Here is a 25,267-nt window from a genome sequence, read left to right as displayed (position 1 = left end):
GAGATTCTGGAGTGAGTTGGATGAGGTCATAGAGAGTTTCCCCAGAGGAGAGAGAGTTGTTATTGGAGCAGACTTTAATGGGCATGTTGGTGAGGGCAATAGAGGTGATGAGGAGGTGATGGGCAGGTTTGGTGTGAAGGAAAGGAATCTGGAGGGACAGATGGTGGTGGACTTTGCGAAGAGGATGGAAATGGCTGTAGTCAACACTTACTTCCAGAAGAGAGAGGAACATAGAGTGACATACAGAAGTGGAGGTAGGAGTACCCAGGTGGACTACATCCTATGTAGACGAGGTCATTTGAGAGAGGTTATTGACTGCAAAGTGGTGGTAGGAGAGAGTGTAGCCAGACAGCACCGCATGGTGGTGTGTAAGATAACTCTGGAGGTCAGGAAGAAGAAGAGAGGGAAAACAGAAAAGAAGACCAAGTGGTGGAAGCTACAGAATGAAGAAACTTGTGAGGAATTTAGGCAGAAGTTGAGACAGGTCCTGGGTGGTCAGGATGAGCTTCCAGATGACTGGGAAACTACAGCAGAAATTATCAGGGAAACAGGTAGGAAGGTGCTAGGTGTGTCATCTGGAAAGAGGAAAGACGGTAAAGAGACTTGGTGGTGGAATGAGGAAGTACAGGAATGCGTCCAGAGGAAGAGGTTGGCTAAAAAGAAGTGGGATGTAGAAAGGACTGAGGAAGGTAGACAGGAGTACAAGGAAGCGCAGCGTAGAGTGAAGAGAGAGGTGGCAAAGGCCAAACAGAAGGCTTACGATGAGCTATATGACAGGTTAGACACAAAGGAAGGAGAGAAGGACTTGTACAGGCTAGCCAGACAGAGAGACAGAGATGGGAAGGACGTGCAACAGATAAGGGTGATTAAAGACAGAGATGGAAAGGTGCTAACAACCCAGGAGAGTGTACAGAAAAGATGGAAGGAGTATTTTGAGGAGCTGATGAACGTGGAAAATGACAGGGAAAGAAGGGAGGAAGATGTGGTTGTTGTGGAGCAGGAAGTAGCAGAGATTGGAAAGGATGAGGTTAGGAAGGCTCTGAAAAGGATGAAGAGCGGAAAGGCCATTGGTCCTGATGACGTACCTGTGGAGGTATGGAAGTGCTTAGGAGAGACAGCAGTGGAATTTCTAACGAGGTTGTTCAATAGGATTTTAGAGAGTGAGAAGATGCCTGAGGAATGGAGGAGAAGCGTTCTGGTTCCGATCTTTAAGAACAAGGGTGACACGCAGAACTGCAGCAACTATAGAGGAATAAAGTTGATGAGCCACACAATGAAGCTGTGGGAAAGAGTAGTGGAAGCCAGGCTTAGGAAGAAGGTGGAGATCTGTGAGCAGCAGTATGGTTTCATGCCCCGTAAGAGCACCACTGATGCCATTTTTGCTTTGAGAATGTTGATGGAAAAGTACAGAGAAGGTCAGAAGGAGCTGCATTGTGTGTTCGTAGATTTAGAGAAGGCGTATGACAGGGTGCCGAGGGAGGAGCTGTGGTACTGTATGAGGTCGTCTGGAGTGGCAGAGAAGTATGTCAGAGTAGTTCAGGACATGTATGAGAGAAGTATGACGGTGGTGAGATGTGCTGTAGGTCAGACAGAGGAGTTCAAGGTGGAGGTGGGACTACACCAAGGATCAGCTTTGAGTCCTTTTTTGTTTGCTATGCTGATGGACAGGCTGACAGACGAGGTAAGACAGGAATCTCCCTGGACAATGATGTTTGCGGATGACATTGTAATTTGCAGTGAGAGTAGAGAGCAGGTGGAGGAACAGCTAGAGAGGTGGAGGTTTGCTCTGGAAAGAAGAGGCATGAAGGTCAGTCGTAGTAAGACAGAATACATGTGTCTGAACGAGAGGGATCAAGGTAGAAGCGTTAGGTTACAGGGGGCTGAGGTGAAGAAGGTGCAGGAGTTTAAGTACTTGGGGTCAACAGTTCAGTGTGATGGGGAGTGTGGAAAAGAGGTGAAGAGGCGAGTGCAGGCAGGTTGGAGCGGGTGGAGGAAAGTGTCAGGAGTGTTGTGTGACAGAAGAGTGTCAGCAAGACTCAAAGGAAAGGTGTACAAGACAGTGGTGAGACCAGCTCTGCTCTATGGGTTAGAGACGGTAGCAGTGAGACAGAGACAAGAGGCTGAGATGGAGGTAGCGGAGATGAAGATGTTGAGGTTCTCCTTAGGAGTGACCAGGTTAGACAGGATAAGGAACGAGTACATCAGAGGGACGGCTCATATTGCCTGTGTTAGCGACAAAGTCAGAGAAGCCAGACTGAGATGGTTTGGACATGTTCAGAGGAGGGATAGTGGATATATTGGTAGAAGGATGTTGGAGATGGAGCTGCCTGGCAGGAGGGCAAGAGGACGGCCAAAGAGGAGATACATGGATGTCTTAACAGAGGACATGAAGTTGGCTAATGTTAGGGTAGAAGATGTCCATGATAGAGTGAGGTGGAAAAGGATGATTCGCTGTGGCGACCCCTGATGGGAAAAGCCGAAAGAGAAAGAAGAAGATTCGTGACTAGCTCATGTTAATATACTTTTACCCTTTATCAGTTTGGGTTGTTTGAGACATTATGGATTTTGTTTTAACACTTTTTTCCCGGACTTTGTAGACATTCTCATTAAAAAGAAACAAAAACCTGATCTTTTATTCTTTTGAAATATAACTTTGTGATCTGGTTATGATACGCCGACTTCAAGTAGAATATTTATCTGCAATCATAAGCCTGAAATATAAAACACTGATAATGAGAATACAATTAACATCCAATCCCTGATTGGTATACAACATCAGATTCCAATTGAGCCTGAAACTACGGGATAGGGCCTAATTTCTGATCATGTGATCGGATCCCGATCCTCCTTACTAAAATAGCTGCAATTCTACCACTTAGAGAAACAGAAAAGGAACACTTAAAGAAAATCCCAAATAGGATTTTAGTGTTTGTTTAATCATAGACATTTCCACACTGACTTTATGCAAGATGTATACAAAAGAACAATCAGTGGCTACTAATGTGTTATCTTTTTGTGGAGTTAGTTTCTTACTTTTAATAAAATTTGAGCAAAAAACAAATTTTACAATGGAAATAGAACATTTTTAACATAAAGATAAACTACAACCGTGTACAAACGGATCAGGAAGCAAAACAAGTATTTTTATGCAAGAAATCCTGCTGGATGGAACGTTAAAACTTTTCTTCAATGGCTCTCCCTTTTTCCCCGACTCAATCTTACCCATTCCTTCTTCACCTTTTTTCGTAAATCCCATTCAATGACCCTGCCTATGTCCCCATTTAGTAACTCCCTTGCTGACTAATAGAGCGAGAGCTCAGAGTTCTGATGCAAATGCCTGTGGCAGCAGCAGATAATTTTGTCTAGTTGCACTCAGTATGGGAAATGTACGTAAGGGATTTAACACTCACAACCGCTGATTATTCAAAAATGTAAGCCTAATCCTCACTCTGTTAATGACTGATGACTTCTCTCTGTGATATTATGTGATTAGTTTATTGAATTTGCATGTTGAGCTGTGTGCTTCCAAAGACATTGTTTAGATTCCATGTAGAAAGTTCTAGTGCTGCAATAATGCTAATGCAATCTGCAGATGAGTCCTTTACTTTGCTGGAATTAGCAGAGGTGGACTGGCCCAATACACCCGATAGACGACAGATAAAAAAATAAATAAATGAGAGGAACGAGATGTGAAAGATTTAGGAATAGTCACAATTGAAAATATCTATTAGCCAAAATATCAATATCTCTTCTTATGTGTAAAAGACTGTAGCACCGCTATATGTAAACAAAAAAACGTGAAATATTGAGGAAGACTATAAGACACATCTTGATTATTTGCTTTAAAAGTAACTTAAAGGTGGCCAGACTGTTTAAGTGTTTGATTCTGGCAAACCCAAAAACAAAACACTTACCGGTAAAACAAGAGCATCTGTCAACTCTTTTAACTTACTGCACTTTTTCAAGCAAAATTTAATTTTTATGCAACAGCACTGACTTGCACTCTATTATTATGAAGTTAATTGATCCATCAAACTGGCTGGGCAACTCCTGCATTATGTTGCATTACCTAACAATAATGCCCCTCTCACCCTCCGCGGGTGGTTTCTCCTCCAAGCTCGGGTCCTCTCCCAGATTCCTGGGAGCTTGAGGGTCCTGCATTATCTTAGCTGTTCCTAGCACTGCGCTTTTCTGGACTGAGAGGTCTGAGGTCTTTCCAGGTATCTGTTGTAGCCACTCCTCCAGCTTGGGGGTTACTGCCCCGAGTGCTCCAATTACCACAGGCACCACTGTCACCTTCACTTTCCAGGCTTTCTCCAGTTCTTCTCTGAGTCCCTGGTATTTCTCCAGTTTCTCATGTTCCTTCTTCCTGATGTTCCCATCGCTTGGCACTGCCACATCCACCACAACGGCTCTCCTCTGTTCTTTATCCACCACTACAATGTCTGGTTGGTTCGCCATTATCAGTCTAAATGGACTAGATGTGAGATATATATACCCAACTTGTATAACTACAGTTAATATTTTTAGAGTAAAAAAATTGTAAATTAAATTTATAATTTGTTTCTTATACACTCCTATTCCTCTGGATGTGAATAAGCAAGGAGGCAAAGAGAAGTGTTTTGTCCAAGTTGTATAAGTTTTTGTTGAAATTTAAACACAATCTTGCCTGTGGCCATCCCAATGAAGTGTTCACTTTACTGAAAGAAGTTTCTGAGAGCCTGATGATTTTCTGGTCAACGGTCAGCTTAAAAAATCTGTCAATTACAGCTATCAGCGGGGCAATCAATGCATCCCTTCCAGAGATAGTTAGTGGAGTATAAAATGGACCAAGAAATATAAACACAATATGAAAGAGAAAAAATAGCTATTTTTCAACTTACTTCTCCTCTTTCCCACATCACCCTTGGAGGTAGCAGCTTCATTGAGCAAAACCATCCCCATGGTGATTGCAGCATCTGGGACAAGGTTGTCAAGGAAACGGGCCACAAATATGAGAGGTACCGGGTTGAAAATACATCCTGACCCAGAAAAGAACTTTAAACATACACATGCATGTATAGATGAGTTCATATACCAACCAAAATGCAAGGACAGCAAGTTCTTTGCAAAGAAAAAAGAAAAAAACAAAACAGGAGGCGGGGCACAACGTGACGCAATCACAGAATCTGAAAATCATTCCCACTTATTAGATTAATGCTTAAGATCAAATTACAAAGAATGTAACTTGGAGTGTATATCAAGGAACAAACAATAACTGAAATAGTAAACTTTAGGGTTTTCAAATAACTAAAAAACAACAAAAAAACAACAATTAATAGTCTATCAAGTTTTTTTATCTCTTTTTTTTTACTCTTCCTGAAGAAAGGTTCAACTTTCTGGAAACTATGGGATCAAATCTGTGGTAGTGCACAGCAGCAGAGCTGAAGCCTGAGAAGGAAAGCATCGTAATGGATTTCAAATTCAATTATTTTTTCAAAGGCTCAAAAAGTATGCTCGTGTCAGCTCTGCAGAGATAAACTAACAAAAGTCGAGTGCACACATCAACACAGCACACTTCACAACAACGAAACACACTGACTGACGAAAGCTACCATCCTTCACTTTTATTCAAATAATAGTGGGCTCACGGACAAATGTTTGACCTTTGACCAGCATTTTTAACATTATTTTTTTATGCTCAAATATACAGTTGGGGCAAAAAAGTATTTGGCAGTAACTCTGTAAGATGGTTTATTGTTGTAGTTCAAAACCTAATTTTCTGCACCATTATACAAATTAATTCCTGAACAATACAATAACATTTCCCTGATTTTATTTTTGACATTCTCACAGTTGAATTGAATCTATGATGATCATAACAGATCTCTCTCATTTTTTTAAGAAGAAAAAAGTCAAATCTTGATTTGTTATCTCCCAACTATGTTTTTTTAAATACTTGTTTTTTACTTCATTAAAACCTTAGTTGCATGCACTCGTACAGAGTGTTGATTCATAGGTGCGGTGGCTTTTTGGGTTGTCTAGGCCTGTGGGGGGTTGTAAATAGGAGGGCCTGAATCCTCAGAGGGGCACAGGTGCGTTTCTTGCAGCTCACTTGAGGCTTGTACAGCCACCTCAAGGGAGCTGATAAACATGGATTGCTGTGCGTGTGGTAAGTGTATCGTGAAGTACAGGACCCTTTCAAAAAAATTAGACAATCATGGAAAAGTGTATTCATTTCCATAATTCCATTAGAAACAATAAACTTTCATAGAATATAGAATCTGGGCCCACTGTTGAACTGATTTGAAGTATTTATTTATTTTTTTGTATATATATAAATTGGGGTTCCAGCTCATAAAACCAACTAAAACATAATTTAAAAAAAAAATAGAATATTGTGGAGAAACCTGCCCTAATTTTGCAGGACATGAATGTTTAAAGGCGATTTTTATTTTTACAAACTAATCATCTACTAACCTAAAAGCACCTGCACAGTTTCCCCAGATGTTCCCCATTAAACAATAACTAAGTCACAGCTGTCCTTATGGGTGAATACGGGCTGTCTGCAGGCAAAAAACTGACAAATCTATACGGGATATGAAGGTGGTCCGCGCAAACTTTTAAGATCGTAGACCACTCCTAAACCCATAGGTCGAGAATGTTCATGCACAGTTTTTTCACAGGGCATGCTGCAGGCGAGAGCTTGTAGCAAACACTTAAACAACACCTTCGGGTGAGTAATGGTGAAGTAGGTGTGGCGCAGGCATGTCAAACAGATTTTTGCATTTTTCTCAACAACCCCAAATCATGTGCATTGCGCAAGGGAGCCGTAGAGGAAGTGATAGGCGCGCTCCTTGTGCGGCCATTGCTCGCTCCGTTCTTGCAGCCTGAGTGTTAGAAATTAGAAAATTCAACAGTTTAGCTTGTATGGACATTATTTTGGCATCCTATGGGCTCGTACGTATTACCTATACACCCAGTCAGTGTGTGCAACATTTGTGGGTGGTCAACAAGGAATCAATATTTACCGGCACACCTCACTAACAACTAGATTGTGGTGTAAGGGCAATGTGCCTGCAGCATCTTGTAGGAAGAAATGTGCATAAGCATGCTCACTGAGGGGTCTTTAATATTCTCTGCGGGCCACCTGCTTCCTCAGTACAGGTTTGCCCATTTTTTGACAGCAAACAGCCTGTTTTTAGCTGTAAGAGCAGTTGTGACAACTAGTTTGGCTTTGTAAGCTGGTAAGGCAGTTTTAGGGCTTTGTTTTTTTGACAACTTTACAACAAGGCTACCACTTATCTTTTATTTTTTTAATTGGCAAACTGCATTATATGTGTAAGCTTGGGTCGATGGAATCTAAAACTCTTAGAGATGCTTTTGTAACTCTTTCCAAGGTTCCAAGTTTGAATGCAATTCAACAAAGTTAGTCATTGAAGCCCTTAGAAGTCTTTGAGAAAATGTTAAAATAAAATGAAGAAAAAAATTATAACGTCAACTCCTCTAACAATGAGGTAGAAATTGAATGGCTGGATGGATAAATACGGTTGAGAGTGGAGAATTGCACAAAAACACATTTATCCATGCAGAAACGGGCTGAAGGATTCTCCTAAAATGCACAGGCAGCAAAGGGAGGTGTCCTAGCGTGTCCGCCTGTGAAACCTTGTGGATTCTCTAAATGTGGTCAGACGGCGGCACAAAAACCGCAAACCCGTGTGAGCATAAACAAAATGTTTGTCTGTGCAGCAGGCGTGACCTTGAACCAGTCATTTCCGATGGGAGTGGACCCAACAGTTGGAATAACCAGTATCCTCCACAACAGATACACAAAAGCAGCTCTGTAAGTACACAAGCAAACTAAGGTCCTCAAATACACATTTAAACATCTACAATGCCAAACATGTTACCCTCAAAAAAGCAAAAGGCACACACATTTTCTTACCAGACGTAGATTTTCAAACAAGTACCCTTTAATAGAAGTCAGTTTCTTGGTATTTTTTGTCAGTTAGTTTCATCTTGCTGGTGGAAGTCTGAAGGAAATTTAAACCTTAAATGCTTTGTGTTCATCAAAGGTGACTAAATATCTACCGGTAATACACCAAACACAAAACTCTTACCTCAAGGTGATGGCCACAATAAAAAAAAGTTTTGGCAATATGAGCCGTCTGACATTTTACAGAACACTTCAGAAAACAAGACATTTTTAAACACACACACAAAAATGATATTATGAAAGGATACTCAAAAGAAGAATGATGTGTGACTCTGCCACAAACTGAGCCTGGCTGCTTCCATGAATGTAGCTCTGTGAAAAGAAAAAGAAAAGTCATTCATTTTGTGTTTTCTATAGACTGTAAAGGTATAACTATGGAAAAGACACCTGGAAAGCAACTTAAGCTAGAGTCTGTCTGTGTGTTCTGTTTCTGTTCCTAATTTTGGTTGTAGTCATAAGGAAAATGTTGCCCCCAAAGTGCCCCACCAACAAAAACAAAGTGACATGACTGTTTGATGTTATTTACAGTTATGAACAATCACCTAAAGTGACAGGGAAGCTGTGATGCTTCTGTGAGCAGATATGGTGAGTAGTAACAATTACTGTCCTTTGTCACTTTGCCCATCTAATGACAAAATCTCACAACAGCTATGAAACAAAGTACAGAGATGATTTTTAAAAAAGTGCCTGCATATCTGTCATGTAAAAAGCACACAATTTCAGCTTACAGTACATAAATCACTTAAAAACAAACCCCAACAATAAAATACAGGGTTGTCACCAGACCTAACAGCAGCATCACCACCAAATGTGTTAAACAGAACAAAACGTGAAGCGTTCCATACCTTTATCAGCAACACTTAAGTTGTTTTTATTGTACATTATTATTGTGGTATTGCAGTGAAGCGACATATTCACGTATCCCTACAGTTTGATCTCAGACGTACCTGGGGCCACTTGGACATTCGCTTAAGTGTAAATAATTATCCCTTTTCATTTTGTTTGTTATCTATTTAGTTTTTGCCAAATACATGTTCTCCTTATAGCTAGAACTTTCTTCAAAGGGCACAATTTGGAGGAATTTTCATCCTTCATCGAGTGGAAAGACTGACTTTAAAATAAACTGACTTGATTGTCCACTTTTTGAGAGATTGTTAACTGTAAAAAGATGTTTCTCTTCGATTTGATTGAAATTTGACAACACAATTGTCATGGTCAGACAAGCAGGTGAAAACCCAGATGCAGGGAAGAACCACAAACAAAGATGTGACAAAGTCCCAAGAAGTTATTAACAAACACATAACTATTTGTACATAGTTGCAGAGAACTAGTCATGAAATAGACCAAGTGGACACTGAAGGCTCAGTGAGAGTTCCTTAAACACGGTGTTGCTAATTAGCAAAGTGCAGGCGGCTGTGACTGCTCCACAGGTGTATGGGTGGAGTCAATGGCACCTTCCACATAAATCCAAAAAAATAAAAATGTTAGAACTATAGAAAATGAATCAAGCAAATCATAACAACAAGCACAAAAAAAAGAGTGTGAAGAGACTGGTTATCATTCTGATGGGAAGCTGGACAAAGACTATTCTGCATTGGTAAAGAGAAAACGTTTTTACAATAATGCAAAGCCCAGCCAGGGGGCCAAATACAGTTCTCATTCAAATATCTTCTTGGCTGCAGGCTCATGTCATAAAAATCAATAATATGAGCCCCCCAGCACTTTCTAGGGAACAATGATTTCTTGCTTGTGATTGGCTAAACTATGTTATGAGCTGTTTTTAAACCTGTGCCTACTTGACCTTCAGAGCCGTAAAGCCAAAGGAAAAAGATGTATATGTTCTCTGATCAAAACCACTTCTGAATCAGATAAATACTTGTGTTATTCTCCTGTTCTTATTTACAATGAGCATTTAATAGTAAATATCCTATATCTTCCAATAGTGGATTCTCTAATTGACACCGATCTCCAATAGACGCCGGGTCCAACAGGTGCTGGTTACTTTAGATGCCAGTCTCTTATAGTGGCCAGGCTCTTTAATCCCCCATCCCTCCGCCCCGTACACAGTCATGCGACACGCACGTCTCTTGTATTGTGAGCCAGTGTAGTGATCAGGTAGTGATGGCAAGAAACACTCATTCGATTTAAATTTTGCGCAGTGGCATAAGCCAAAGAACATTTTGGTGAGGAATCTGGACGACATTTAGTGCTGGATCCTAAACGAATTAGAGAATGGCACAAGCAGATGGATGATACTGAGAAGAGCGCTGCAGAAAAAGCTTTACCAGCAAATAGATTTCCTGGTGAAGCTTTAAAGACAGCGAGTGACAATTTAGTAGAACTGAATTCATGAACAGCATGGATTAATAAGCATGGACAGAAAGGTGTGCGTGTCTTTAGGATAACAATTCACATGAAAGCGAAGAAGATTCAAAGTAAATAAACCTGATCTCTGAACATCGTTTGTGTCTACTATGCATTGATTGTATATGAGATATACAAATACACAGTCAATGGTTCGATGTGGCGATGACGCAAAAACCTTTGACAGGAGCTCGTTCCACACATGGCTGGAGCGTATTTTTGGACAGGCGTCGAGCAGCGAATTTGACACGCGTCAAAAAAGAGCCAGACGGGACTCAAACACTCGTACGGGGCGTTGACCTATATGGATGCTGCACGTTTTTGGGTTATCCGGGTCAATAGAGGGTAGTAGAGAGTGCGGCTGCATCTTAAAGGGTGAGTAGGTGTGTCTTGCAGTAGTCTGTGTGGCCATTTCATGGAACACCATAAAAATGGAATGCAGGATTTCCCCAACGCGGGACTAATAAAGAACATCTTATCTTATCTAGTATTCAAAAGACTAATGTAAGCTGCACGCAGCTGTCACGCATGAGTAATTGTGTTGTACGTTACCCATTTGCAATGATGTAGTTGTTAGTAAGGTGTAAGTACTGCTTCCTTATTAATAATGACCCGAAAGAATTTAAGGTTAATGACCTCATAGGCTCTTTACTGCTGTAATCTACTTCAGTTGTGAACAAACCAACAAGCCTGATTCAATTCCTAAAGGACTTTCTGGCAAAAGAATCATGCAAATGAATAGATTATTGGTGTTTGCTCAAATGACTAAATGCATTAGTTGTGGTTTATCTTCGATAATGAAGTTTTCCTTCTTTGGTAGAGCCAGTTTCAGGAGATTTCCGTCTGATTTTGAGTTTAAGTTTTATTTAAGTTTTTTTTTTATATGACGCCTTAAAATGATCTCAGTCAAACAAGGAGCCATTCATTAAAAGCTCAAAAGAACATAAACAACAGCTAAAAGGTTTAAAACAGTGGAAGATAGCAGGTATAAATAAGTGACATAAAAATGTAAAAACACCAAATAAAACCAAAGCAAAACAACAAAACAGTAAAACAACACCAGCAGACCAAAGTCTCACGCTGTGTCAAAGGCCTGGTTAAACAAAAAGGGTTTTAAGAAGTCCATTAGTGTTTAATTTTAATTAATTTTCCTATTTATTTAATATAATACAAAGCAGCAATGTAGCAATACAGTTTTTTTAGCAGTCATTTTTTCTAATTAGATGATGGGATCAATGTATTGTCACAGCAAATTGAACAGCTTTAAGGATGAGAGATGAACTACTAAGTTTGCAATTATTGGATAATCAGATGTTTAATTAAAATGGATCAAGAATTTTCCCTTTGGTGAGAAATTAGCCAACAACATAAATTTCAGGTGTCCGTGACATCTTGTGACATCTAAAAATTGATTTAATCAGATCTTACTCTATGAGAAATGCATTGACAATGAGTTTTACAGATACATTTTTATTTTTTACTGGTTACTCTTTCTAACTTTGTATTGACTTTTTCTATTTGTCTTTATTGTGTATAGGTGTTTGGGGTGCCATTTTGAGTTGGAAAGCAATTCAGCTCAATCTGTATAAAAAGTGCATAAGAAATAAAGTTTGGATAATTGATTTAAACCTGACATTTGACAAGTTGTTCGTTTGTGTATAATCAGACCTAAATAACAAAAAATACACAAGACATTTAATATTGAATCAAAGTTCTACTAAGGATCTCAACGACATGAACTCTAAGACTGTTGCAGAAATACAAAAAAAAAAAAGTCCTGTTTTGTTGGTATCACTGTGCCTAAATAAGCCAAAGTGTTTTGTATGAACCCCCATTGGTTTCTCATCACTGTTGGCCTCTCGTATATCCTACATATAACCAAAATCATCTATAGCCTACATGGTCCATTATTCATTCACTCCTCATGTATACTTGGTGATGGTAGAGGCGTGGCTGCCAGTTCACGCCTACGGTCCCTCCGACCATCACCGGGACATTCATGCACATTAAACCAGTGGAGCCACACTGGTTTAATAAATAAAAGCAGAGGGCTTTAATGTGTTTGGATGTGTAACCAGATTTGTTCCGTCTGTTTGGTGATGGCTCTCCATGTTTGTTGAAATTTGTTCCCTTTGATGCAAGTAGTTGATGAGTCACCCAAAACCGGCTTTAAATCTATATCTCTTTGCACAACTGATTAATATTTTGTTTGTAGATTATTCAACAGCTACAAAAGACATCCTGTTACAAAAACGACAAACAAAAACAAAAGAAAAATGCATCAATAACATCAATTATTACAAATGACAATGACAAAGAATAACCAAATGTATAGACAGAAAAATGATAGTTTAAGACATAAAGGTAAAAAGACAGTCCAGTTTTTATTACTTATTTTAAATAATAGGGTATATATATATATATAATTATTTGTTAATAACAAAAATCATTTATGTTAGTCTATAGCAGTTCAATAATCACGCACAAAAAGCACAAATGATAAGATAACACTGGCCTAATTTACCTGATGCTCAGCAAGTGATGGCGAGTTGAAAGCCCACAAAAAAAATAGCAACAGAAGTTTTATGGAAATGAAGCAAACAGAAGTTCCAGGCTGAGATTTTCTATAGATTATGGGTATCAACGTTTATAGCCCACAAGGTCTGGGTTTCCACTTGACTGGCACTATGTATATGGATAGAAAGATGAATAGAGGATGACAAAAAGGTGGAGCATAGAATGGATATACTGTTTCGCTTCAATAAAGAGAAAAAAAAATGTTCGCTTGAAAGGAAACGAAAGAAGACAATAGATGAAACGTATCTCCCATTTCCAATCCGCCTTAATATTTACTGCTAGATGGAATTTTAAATAGTTGTCTAGAGGCCTTCTCCACAGACTGACACAGGAAACAGGAGAGAGGCGTTGTTTTGGTTTTGTCTTTATTTAGAAATGGGTTAGACTGTTCTTGCATTTTAATCACAGTAGAAACAGACAACCGCAACTTCTGCATTATAAAGTGTCTTCAAACTAAATACAATACTTTCAAAGTTAGATCAAAACAAAGAACAATTATAATCTGGTTCATTTAAAAAAGAAAACAGACAAAGATATTTATGTAACCGCCTGAAATAGGAGATCTTTAGGAAAATTCTCTGCAGCAAAAGAAAACTGCCACCACTTCTCAAGAAACTATGAGAAGCTGTAACCTTTATGACAGCCTTACATAGATGAATCCCTTCTAATTCAAAGCTGAAGTAATTACATTTGCCTAAATTTTCACTTTTAATACATGTTTGATAGCATGTATTGCTGTTTTCAGGAAAGCATTTAGTGTGGAATAAAATGACAAAACTGGAGAATTTTTGGTTGAGATTAAAGTAATAAAAGATCAACCTGATCAACACATGACTAGGGATGACTAGAACACTGTGCAGAAAACACTGGTTACTCTCAACTTTTGCAACTGAAGACTCTCTAGCCACCAACAGTTTTGACAAAGAATATCTAGTAATAAAAAAATAAAAACAAGCTAGAGTCTCTCAAGAAGTAAATCCGTTTTCTTCCTCATGTTAAAACATTCATACTTTAAATTCACAAAAGAAAGGATTTTTTTAAGCAGATATGGCTACAGCCTATTTTACTTTTGTAGTCCCACATCATACGAACAGTTACAAAACACACAACAAAACATCAAAAATGTGATCCAAATAAAATGGCAACAATGCTGTTTATGCTTATTATATAGTAAGGCAAAATGTATTTAATCAGCCACCAATTGTACAAGTTCTCCCACTTAAAAAGGTGAGAGAGACGTGTAATTTGCATCATAGGTATAACTCAACAATTAGAGACAAAATGAGAAAAAAAATCTATAAAATCACATTGTCTGATTTTTAAAGAATTTATTTGTAAATTAAGGTTGAAAATAAGTATTTGGTCACCGACAAGCAAGATTTCTGTCTCTCACAGATCTGTAACTTCTTCTGTAAGAGGATCCTCTGTCCTCCACTTGTTACCTGTATTAATGCAACCTATTTGAACTGGTTATCTATATAAAAGACACCTGTCCACAATCTGAAACAGTTACACTCCAAACTCCACTATGCCCAAGACCAAAGAGCTGTCCAAGGACACCAGTGACCAAATTGCTGACATGCACCAGGCTGAGAAGTCTGAATCTGCAATAAGTAAGCAGCTTGGTGAAAAGAAATCAACTGTGGGAGCAATTATTAGGAAATGGAAGACATATAAGACGACTGATAATCTCCCTGCATCTGGGGCTCCCGCAAGATCTCACCCCGTGGGGTCAAAATGATCACAAGAACGGTAAGCAAAAAACCCAGAACCACAAATGGGACCTAGTGAATGATCTGCAGAGAGCTGGGACCAAAGTAACAAAGGCTACCATCAGTAACATGCTACGCCACCATGGACTCAATCCTTCAATGCCAGGCGTTTCCCCCTGCTAAAGCCAGTACATATGCCGGCCCGTCTGAAGTTTACTCGAGAGATTTTGGATGATCCAGAAGAGGATTGGGAGAATGTTCTATGTTCAGATGAAACCAAAATAGAACTTTTTAGTAAGAACTCTACTCATACTGTTAGGAGGATAAAGAATGCTTAGTTACATCCAAAGAACACCATCTCAACTGTAAAGCATGGGGTGGAGGCATCATGCTTTGATTTTCTGTATTTTTCTTCTCATTTTGTCTTTCATAGTTGAGGTATACATATGATGAAATTTACAGGCCTCTCTCATCTCTCAAGTGGGAGAACTTGCACAATCAATGGCCGAATAAATACTTTTTACCCCCTGCTCATTAATGGCTGGGTAGCTCGGTTGGTAAGATGAAAGGCTACCACGCAGGAATCCAGGGGGGGGGAATTCCTGGAAGGGAATCAACAATGGTACTGGGAGCAGTTACCATATCAATGGCGAGCAATTAACATCACCCAGTGAGGGGCCCTTGGGCAAGACCCTTAACGCTACTGCCTACCAGCATGAATGTGCGTGAATGATCCCGGTGATAATCAGAGGGACCGTAGCCATGCCTCTACCATCACCAAGTATGAATGAGGAGTGAATGAGTAATGGACACAATGGAAGAGCTTTGAGCGTCTGGAAAAGCGCAGATACATCCAATCTGCTATTATTATTATTAATATTATTATTAAATGACTTCCAGATACACATTTTCAAATAGAAGTAACTGGAGTAACGTCACTTGATCTCTTGGTGGCTTGCAACTCAATTTCCATTCACCTCAATGTAAAACAGCACATCTTTACAAAAAAAACAAAGTGGTCCAGTTTGACAAAGATCTTCAAGATTTAATATTTCCGATGATTGTAATAAGAAAGAATCATCATTATTTTTTAAATTGGAGAACGGCGACGTTTGAAATTTTGTTTGACATTTGACCATCAATCTTTAAGCTCTAGAATTATCTCAATATTAAGGCTTGCATGACACATATTTGCCTGTTTTCAAAAAAAGTTGGCTTCTAATTGGACCATACCAGAATCTTTGTAACCAGGCTCCACCTATCTGTTAAACTGTAGATTTCGAGTGAGTATTGCACCCAGCCTTTTGCTACCCAAAAAAGGAAGCTTATTTCACCATTTGATTCTAGTGGCTTAACCTTGCTCACAACTTACAGATCATGGCCATAGATAAAGGGGGAAACAAGGATTTAAAAGCTTTGTTATCTGACTCATTTCCCTTTATCAAAAAAGGTTCACAGTACTGCAGATGCCACACCGATCTGTTGGTCTAGCTCACCCTCCATCCCTCTTTAAACATATTCTTCTCCACCTTCAGAAGTGTCAGATTCTGAACCTGGATGAGTCATTCCATCTTTTCTCAGACTCATACTTGGAGTATCCCAGGTGCGCACAGATTATCTGGAAACAGCAGAGACAGGATTCAAAGACTGCAAAGATTTTCGCCATTTAGTTGTGCTAATAAATTCCATAGTCTGACTCTTGACTGTGTCAACTAAGCTGCATTTAAGGACTAAATGCCCCCAAACAGATACCAACATATCCCTAATGCAGAGAACACACCCGGGACTGAATTGGCTCTATCCCTAGAGGATACCGGCAAAGGTAAAGAGTTGGTCCAGTGTGTTACAGAAAGAACAGAACCTTAACCCTTCCTCCTGAACCTGAGGTTCAAACACTTTCCTCTGCAATACTTCAACCAAAAGCGGGGTCCCGCCAGAACAGATTGCCAGTCTGTTGCAGGGCCATACACTCACATTCACACCTATTCAGAGACACCAATCATGTTCATGAAGCATGTTTTTGGACTGATCCTGGAGAAAACCCATGCATGCATGAGAAGAACATGCAAACTCAACCCAGAAAGGTCCCAGCCAGGAGTCAAACCAGGGCCTTCTCACTGTGAGGTGAAAGCACTAACCACTACTCCACCTTACAGCCCAATATGGTTTTTATAGAACACAGTGTTCTGTACGTTTCTACTTCAGCATAAAGAGAAATTGCTAAAAGAGGCTGAGAGGAACTGCATACTGCATAGGTGTAAACATTCCTCAATCCAAGGCTGAGCACTTCCAATTAATCTGATGGATTAGAATGCAGGGGTTTCATTCATTAGTGTGGGGAGCTGGGTGTGTGCATTTTCTCCATACATCTACATAGGCACGCATTTACTAAAAAGCCCTATGCAAATATGGTTGGTTCACAAAGAATTTGTCCACTCAGATCCAGTGTGACTGCATTCATTACAAAGCCGTACAGAATCAGGAAAAGCAGCGACTTCTTAAAGGGCCAACAACAAGATGAATTGTTGAACTAATGCAACAGGCACAGTGTAAGACTCGCTTCTCTCTTTATCAAATACTACATATACCAACATAAATCAGCTGATTTATCGATGTATAAGTCTGTGCAGTCTTTGAAATGTCAGTGATGAAAAGTAATATGTTCAATTAAGTATCTCACAAAGGGGTTGAAAAAAAACACACACACTCCCAATTTCCATACAGCCGAAGACAAAGATATTTGTGTTTGCTGTTAAATGTTTTTCACGTAACATTGGAGAGAATTGGCAAATTTTGCTTATATAATAAAACAAATTGCTTTATTGATTCATACCAAAGCAGCTATAGACGATTCAGGGTCAAACGCAGACTTGGTTTATATATTTAAGCAGCACACTAAGTTGAGGGATCGTTGGAGTTGAACGAATATTTAATATAATGCGTCTTTTATCATTCTTGTTTGTACAATGTCAGCCTAAGGGCAAAGCAAAGGCGATTACAAATTTATGCCGTTAAAAATGTTTTCCCTCAGGTAAATAATCTCCCTAAAAGGATTTATGTTTTTTTTAGAAGGCTTTAAGTGATTTATGATGACGTTGGGACTATGTCACAAAAAATATTGATCATGTGCAGATAAGGGAAAAAAGTAAAATGTCATTGGGGTGAATATGTTCATCAAAAGCGAGAGATTAAAAAAAAGGGTTGAACTTTTAATGAACTTTTCATTAAAAGAACTTGTTCAGTCTTTCCCAAAATTTGATCCTGGAAAATTTAGTGATAAAGAGTAGAGATAAAATATAGAAATGTACATCATAATGCCTTTATCACAGGTTTATAATGCAGTAATACATAAAAAAATTCAATTAATGATAATAATGTTTATATACTTTTATATGTTTTTTATTTATTTTCAGTCTTTACCTCCTAAACCAAAGGCATCTTGATAATTTAGGATTTTACTTTTGGTGTGTGAAAAGCTAACCAGAACATAAATAGAAAGCAACAGATAGAGGTGGTATGGAGAAAGGCCACGTGTTACAATTGTGCTAAGGTGCTAGAGTCAGCAGAAACTATATGTCCTTAAAAACAACAGGGTTTTTTTTTTGTGGCTAAAAACGGCATAATCCTTATTAAAAGACAGCTGGGAATGCTGTTACAATAGATCAAAAAAAATTATTGAGATTGGACTTTAATAATATATCTTACATAAAGTTAGCATACTTGTCACAGATAGTGCTTGAAATATGATCATTAATGCGTTAATGTTGGTATTTTCAAAGACAAACACTAGTTAGTACTATTTGTTGAATATTGAAATATTGTTAAGTGTTAACATGTAGTTCAGACAATACCTGTCTGATTGTGGTTTAGATACCCAAGCAAACAATATGCTCTGTTTTTTTTTAGCAAACTACTTTTCAAATACAAATTTAAAGTCAATGAGTTTTGAATTGTTAAAATTTGATCACGGGAAATTGTTTTATTCATTTGGATAAAAGATTTTAAATGTTGCCCTGCATTCAAATACATCTGAACCAATGGAGATATCCCTTTCAAATGCAGGTTTAGTTCTACGTGAGATTTTTTCTAAAGGTTAGCTGCTAAGTTGGTTAAAAAAATGATGAAAATGGTCGATATGGACAATAAAGAATAAACAAAAACAAACTACTGAATAATTGTAATATAGAATATACTTGGAAAGTTTTCTGTAACGTTGTAGCATTCTCTTGAAGAAACATGTACCGGTAATCAATTATTTATTTATTTTTTAATAAACATAACCTGCACGCTGTGAATGTCTGCATTTATGCCACTATTTGAATACACTGACATTAAGCACTGCTTATATGGGAACTGCACAAGAAAAGTGTATTTGTCAGAGTTTGACACAAATTAGGCATCTGCCTCAATGCATTTGTATAATGGGTATTTGCAGGAAAAGGTCAATTTCATCTCACAAGGCTTGAGAGCATGCCATGACAAGAGGCGGTGAGTGATTTCCATAAAATGTTGCATAGCTACTTTTGAGGAATACTTTTTGGTGAAAACATTAATGGAAAAAAAAACAACAAAACCCATAAATGTCATGTAAAGCAGCTGCCTGGTTTGGAACCATCAGCTAAAACTTATATAACCTGGAGAGTTTGTGTAATACACAGTAATTTGCTCTTGTTCTCTTTGTTTGCCTATTGTCTCTCTTAAAAAAAACAGCCACTATAGAGTCAGGCATTAATAAATGACAAGACAGATAACCTTTTAAAGGAGCCATACCCATCCCTTCACAATCCCATATCATGAAACTGTTTGTACATTGTGTGTCTGAATCTGTGTTTGATGTGTTTTGGTTGGTAAAGGTCAGGAAGCATTCAAACAGGAAAAGGGAAAAAACAGAAAACCAACAAAGCAGAAAGAACAGCGAGGATAAAGAGCAAATAATGAGCAGAAGATAAATGGAGTAGAAAAACATACTTCATTGTAACTACGTACAAGGATAGGACAGAACAGGTTTGCTGGGACTATGTGGTGTTGTAAAAAAGCCTTGAGGAGAAAATTAAATCAAGAGAAAAGTAGGAGTTTTCTTAGGCAAAGACAGTATCAATACAATCAAAATAAAAACATAGTTGTGACAGTTGAGTGAAAGATTTTTTTTTCTGACCAATCCAAATGTATTTAATGAGAAAAAAATTAAGTCCAAAATACATTAATATATACAAAACATGTCTAAGTAAAGCTGGGAATATTTGGGCAGGAGGCAAACGTTGATTTATAAAGAGGCTCACTGAATCCTGAGCCTTAGCAGAAATAAATGGCCTTCTTCAGGGACTCGTGAACATTTTTTCTCTATAGCACCAAGACTGACACATGCTGCTTTATAGTCACTTATTATTTTCCTTTTCGAGTGTGATAAATGTATATCTGTTGGTAAACAAGCAGTATACCTTATCTGTTTATAAAACTAATAAATAAAACAGATTAGATATAAAATAGAACCCAAAACAACATTGAGCTATAATGCATATTAACAGAAGTAAAACCATCAATTTAACTGCTATCTGGAAATAATTCAAGAAACAACCATGTAAAAATAAGGGATGGGAAAATAAAAATATAAAAACTGTCCTCAGAATTGGATGATTACAAACTGTAACACTTTAGGCATGATATTCTTTTCTTCCCAAAGTCAAACTTTCTTGAGTTTTTTTTCCTAATGCATGTGAAAACGGGTGCGTTTGGGTAGGTTTGAAGTCTGACTCAGTCAAATAATGCGTACAGGTCTGTTAAAGCACAGCAGTATGTTGGTTCCATTCTGTGACTGTCAAAGTGAAAGTGAGCAACATTTTCTTGGGTTCACAACTGTGTTATTTGTCAATTGACAAATCCTCTTCAAATTGTCTACTTGGCTTCACTCGCTCATCATTTTAAGGGAATTAGAGTGTCCAAGGTGAAGAATAGATTAGGAGAAAAGGGGAAGGGAAGTAATAAAGACCTGAAAAGAATAAAAGAAGATATAGGGATCTTTTAAAAGTTATTGATCGCACCAAAGCTTATTTAACATTGCATAACTGAGAGCGCAAGGCAGGGGACCTCTGATGTAGCTTTCTCGCAAGTCCAGCAAAGCAATCAATCTTAGATATTCTAGGCAAAGTTCAGGGTAAAAGAAGGTGAAAAAGGACAATAAGTTTAGGAAGGAAGTAAACAAACAAATATAAGTATCCAAAGGCTTGTTGATAAAAGGTTTGATGTAAAAAATAGAGAACATTTAGAGCTGAATTTCACAATTTTTGTGATAATTTATCTCTGCAACATCATATTGCAGTTGGCCTTTAGATTAAAGATTTGATATCAAGTCCAAAACAACTATTTTTAATGCTTATGTCCTGCTGTACATTATTAATATGGAATCAATGGCATAACGGCTCGTCACTGGAATCTAAAAGGTGCGTCATGACAACTCATTTCAACACCTTATTATACCCGGAGGGAAAATTAAAAGTTGAAGTAACTCATTTTCTGAGATTTCACAGTGGTCGTAGGTGGTTATGGCTGTTGGCAGGAGTGATTTCCTGTAGCAGTGGGTTATACAGCGGATCTAAAGAAAATCTAGGAGAAGCTGTATTGTTAGGAGGACGCCCAGGGTTCTTCCATAACTGTTTTTATCTTAATTATTTTTTGAACAATTGGTTCCTGAGGCTCCAGCGCAGAACCAAGAACAAAATTTGCTTTCTTTATCAGTTTACTCAGCCTTCATGCATACAACGCTCCAGATAAATAGCATGTGTTGCAGAGAAGGACATTTCAGTTCACGTTTATAAATTTTGTCTGAGGGATAAACTGAGTGCAGCCAATGATGCTGTGATGTAGTGCATTTGTTTCCATGTGTTAGCCAGGACAATGATCACTGCCTAGCCCTTTTTTAACTTAATCTTATTGCAAGAGTTTTTACTACGATATTCTTAAAAAAAAAAAAAAAAACGTGTATAGTTAGTTTGCAAGTAGAACCATATAGAGATATAGAGTCATTACCCCCACAGTTCATATTTAGAGCAGAAAAACAGACTGGAGAAATGATTTTACTCACCAAAGTCTGTTAGCTGATGGAAAGAGTCATAAGCTGTCATAAAATCTGATGAGTAAAACGATAGTAATACATGAGACTTTACAACGATCATTGTTATTCTTTAAGTAAGAGCTTTAGATGCACAGATATTTTAGAGGAAATCGGCATATCCAACTCTCCAACTAACTAACTATACTACTGCCTTTACAGCAGAGGCTTTCTCAGGATAGGGTCTTACCACAGGTCTATTGGGATATTGATTTGCTTTGAAACTAGTTATTGTTGTAGCAAAAAATATAGATTGTGTAATTAATCTTTTTTTTTTGTACAATAGAGAAATGAAACAACAATATTAGCAAGTAATAGGTTACTCTTAGCTTTTTCCTAGAATGTGTCTTCTCTTGTAGTCAGATTTGCTACACAAAGTCTAATTTGGTTTAATTCTTATTCTACCTACTCACCTCATCATTTGAAAAAAGATGTCTGCTGCTCCTAAAATTAATGAATTCACTTTACAGAGTGGAGCCCAGATGTCATCTCTTTTTTCCCCCCGGTTTAAGGCAAAGGCAGAAAGTGGCAGCCGGAACACAATGCATCATTTCTTTAAAGTGACACACAAGAGGGACCAAGTGACGTGACCTATGATGGAACATTCTGTACAAGATTGTACACATTATTTTATATGTAGAATATTGCATCTGCATATCCAGTTACATCGGCATGACACGCAAATACTGAATTGCATAATTCCCCCAAATCCCCACAATAATTTTTCTATGCATCACTCTGGCATGAATCCATGTTTTAGATGCTTTTATGTGGCATTAGATTTTTTTTCTGTGGAAAAATATTGAAGCAAAGACAAGGAAATGGATGATGCAACAGTGAAGGGCTATACAGGGCTGATACAGCTGAATGAAAGATGTGGAGTTAATAGAGCCTGATAAACTGAGCATCTTCCATACAAAATGAAATGGATAATCCAGAATGAAGGCTGAAAGGGATGACAGAGACATTCATTTATGTCTCTATCTTAGTGTAAGTGTAAGTGAGGAGTATGTGCACACATCTGTTTGTTGTTGTGACTGCTGGCTGACAGGAAAAACCATCTTTTAGTCTCTACAAAAAAAAAAAAAGATCTCCAACAATGATTACCCACAATGCCTTCGCTGCTGGTTTCTGAATGTGCCCTCATGCGTCACCAACAGCGTGAAGATACGTGTACATACAACCTGTAAAGCCCCATTTTTCTAATGCGCCTTGTTTTTCCCGTCGCTTCTTCATCCATTACTTTGTGCGTAGTCTCATTATCGTCTCTCGCTCATTTTTCACTTATCTGCAGGTTTTTCTTTAATTTCATACATGGTTGAACAAACTGAAGCGATGACCAGCAAAACTATTTTTGTGTGGGCGTTTCCTCAGAGACAAATGAAGACAAAGAAAAAGATGCACGCAGTCAACATTAAAGAACAACGTGTGGCCTATAAGATGTGTAACAGGTAAAGATTTCAGATGTTTCCATGGTGACTTAAAAAAACAATTCCTGCTCATAGGTGCCCCAGACAACACAAGTAGCTTTGACATAGTACCACGTGATAATTGAAGGGTGGATTTTCCTCGGGGGTGAAACATGTACTACAGTGGAACAAATGCCACTTTACTTGCTGCACAGTTCCCTTTCACCAATAAAACATTACTAAAAACACCTCCAGCTTTCAAAAAGTGATAAAGAATGTAGGTAATGACACACAAAAAGGGTATTGAAATTTGGAAGCACTTGTCAGAAAGAGAAGGGGAGGCAATGACATTAGAGGAAAAACATTTAAACAGAGGAATAATTCGAACAAAGAGAAAAAGAGAGAAATTAGTACCACTTGTCCATTCTGTGGGTTTTTGTGGGCGTATGGAGGACCTCTGATGTGATTCCACATCTGGCCAGATGTCATTGCGAAAACAACACACTGAAACAGAAAAATAAACAGTAACAGACACAAGAATAGACATTAGAAATGCTGACATGTCATAAAAGTAAGATTTCAGATTTAATTCATCAGTTACCATCATTTATCGATTAATTTGAAACACATATTTCAAAAAGGGTTTAATAACAATTACATCTTAACATCAGGCCTCATTTTCTGGTCTGCCAAATACTATACTCTGGCAAATTAAAAGGTTAATTACGAAAAGAGTATGGCAAATTGCACAAACGTGCACATGAGTATCAAGCAAAGCAGTACCAATGCAGCCATGGCCCATCCAGTCTTGTTGTAGATAAATTCCAGGTTATTTCTTCTCAGATACAGCAGACCTCCAACCAGTGACACCAGGAGAGCCAGAGCGATAGTTCCAGAGTAATTAGGAGGACGAAAGACACGGATCTGAGAGGGAATGATGAAGAGGTTCTTAAGCTGACCACAAATTTACATTAATATACACTTAAATGTGATTTAAAATGCATAGTTTTCATTGAGACAGATGGAACAGTTATAAGCTGACTTAAATAAAATTAGCACTTGCATACTTTAATGAACACAGTTGAGAAAAAGGCACCAAAACATGGTTGGAAAGTCAGGACAACATATTCGGTCTAAAGGCCCGTACACACCGGGACGAATTTCGCGCGCGATATTTGCCGACGTTTAACGCTTCGTGACTAAACAAAGGGCACCAATGTGAGTGTGCACACCGACGTGAAAAACGCCACGCGTAAAAGCGTCATTTTTTTAAAAACGGCTCGGGTTCGTCTTTTTGGTTTGACGCGCCCCGTCAAAAACTATACGACCAATGAGAATGGTGCTTTTGCACACGTGTCTGGAGCTTCTGAAGTTACAGTAAAACACAACTTGGGGGCGCTCAAACACAAAACTGTCTTGCTGAGCACACATACGTCAGGCGAAGAAGATATCCGCCAAGTAGTGTCTACACCAATGAGTTATATCACTAGAGGAGACATCACGTGATTCCTCATGGGAGGAGAGCACCGCCATCTTGGTGAGGTCAACTTACTGCTGCAGTGAATGCATGTGAACACATTTTTTGCATAATACCAGTTCATTGTTTGGGTTTCAACTGCCAAAATCAGAGAAATGAGTCCATGAAGGAGGAAGGTATATCATTTCAAAGGTAAGTACTATAATTTTTTTCTTTTTATGCTGCAGGGGCTTCATTAATCGTACACATGTTGACATGCATGATGCTGCAGGGCTATTATCAACATGCTGCATGATGTACGGATAATTTGCTGTCAACAGAAATGTACATTTTATTTTGCTAAACCTGTATACAGCATACTAGGCTATTATAGTAATATAGATTTATACATTTCTGACTCAGTGACTGAACTTTTCTTGCAGGTTTCCAAAGGATTCAGACTTAAGGAAAAAGTGGATCTTAGCAATAAAAAGAGCTAACCCAGATGGATCACTGTGGTACCAACTAGTAATACAGTCTGGCTATGTTCAGAACATTTTGTGGAAACACATTTTGATAAGAGGCCAGACTGTTTGCTTGAAACCCGACACCATAACATCTGTGTTACACAAATTGATCACTCACATGAATCAGTATAAATCTATTGTT

General features: G+C 38.3%; 1 protein-coding gene across 2 annotated transcripts in view; it reads right to left on the bottom strand.

Annotated features, from left to right (window-relative positions):
- The window catches only part of tusc3 (dolichyl-diphosphooligosaccharide--protein glycosyltransferase subunit TUSC3), a 91,093-nt gene that overhangs the window by 12,832 nt on the left and 52,994 nt on the right, over window positions 1-25,267 (bottom strand). For both annotated transcript variants that reach the window (XM_004066213.4, XM_078949698.1), the window contains 4 exons: window positions 23,926-24,066; window positions 23,557-23,646; window positions 8,224-8,287; window positions 4,884-4,958 (listed from right to left, as the gene is read on the bottom strand). In XM_004066213.4, the coding sequence (XP_004066261.1) occupies window positions 4,884-4,958; window positions 8,224-8,287; window positions 23,557-23,646; window positions 23,926-24,066 (370 nt within the window). The remainder of the gene's footprint in view (window positions 1-4,883; window positions 4,959-8,223; window positions 8,288-23,556; window positions 23,647-23,925; window positions 24,067-25,267) is intronic.

The sequence above is a fragment of the Oryzias latipes genome, chromosome 1, assembly GCF_053564925.1.
Source record: "Oryzias latipes strain Hd-rR chromosome 1, Olatipes_Hd-rR_3.1".
In the NCBI taxonomy this organism is placed as follows: domain Eukaryota; kingdom Metazoa; phylum Chordata; class Actinopteri; order Beloniformes; family Adrianichthyidae; genus Oryzias; species Oryzias latipes.
This window is presented reverse-complemented; position numbering and strand designations above follow the sequence as displayed.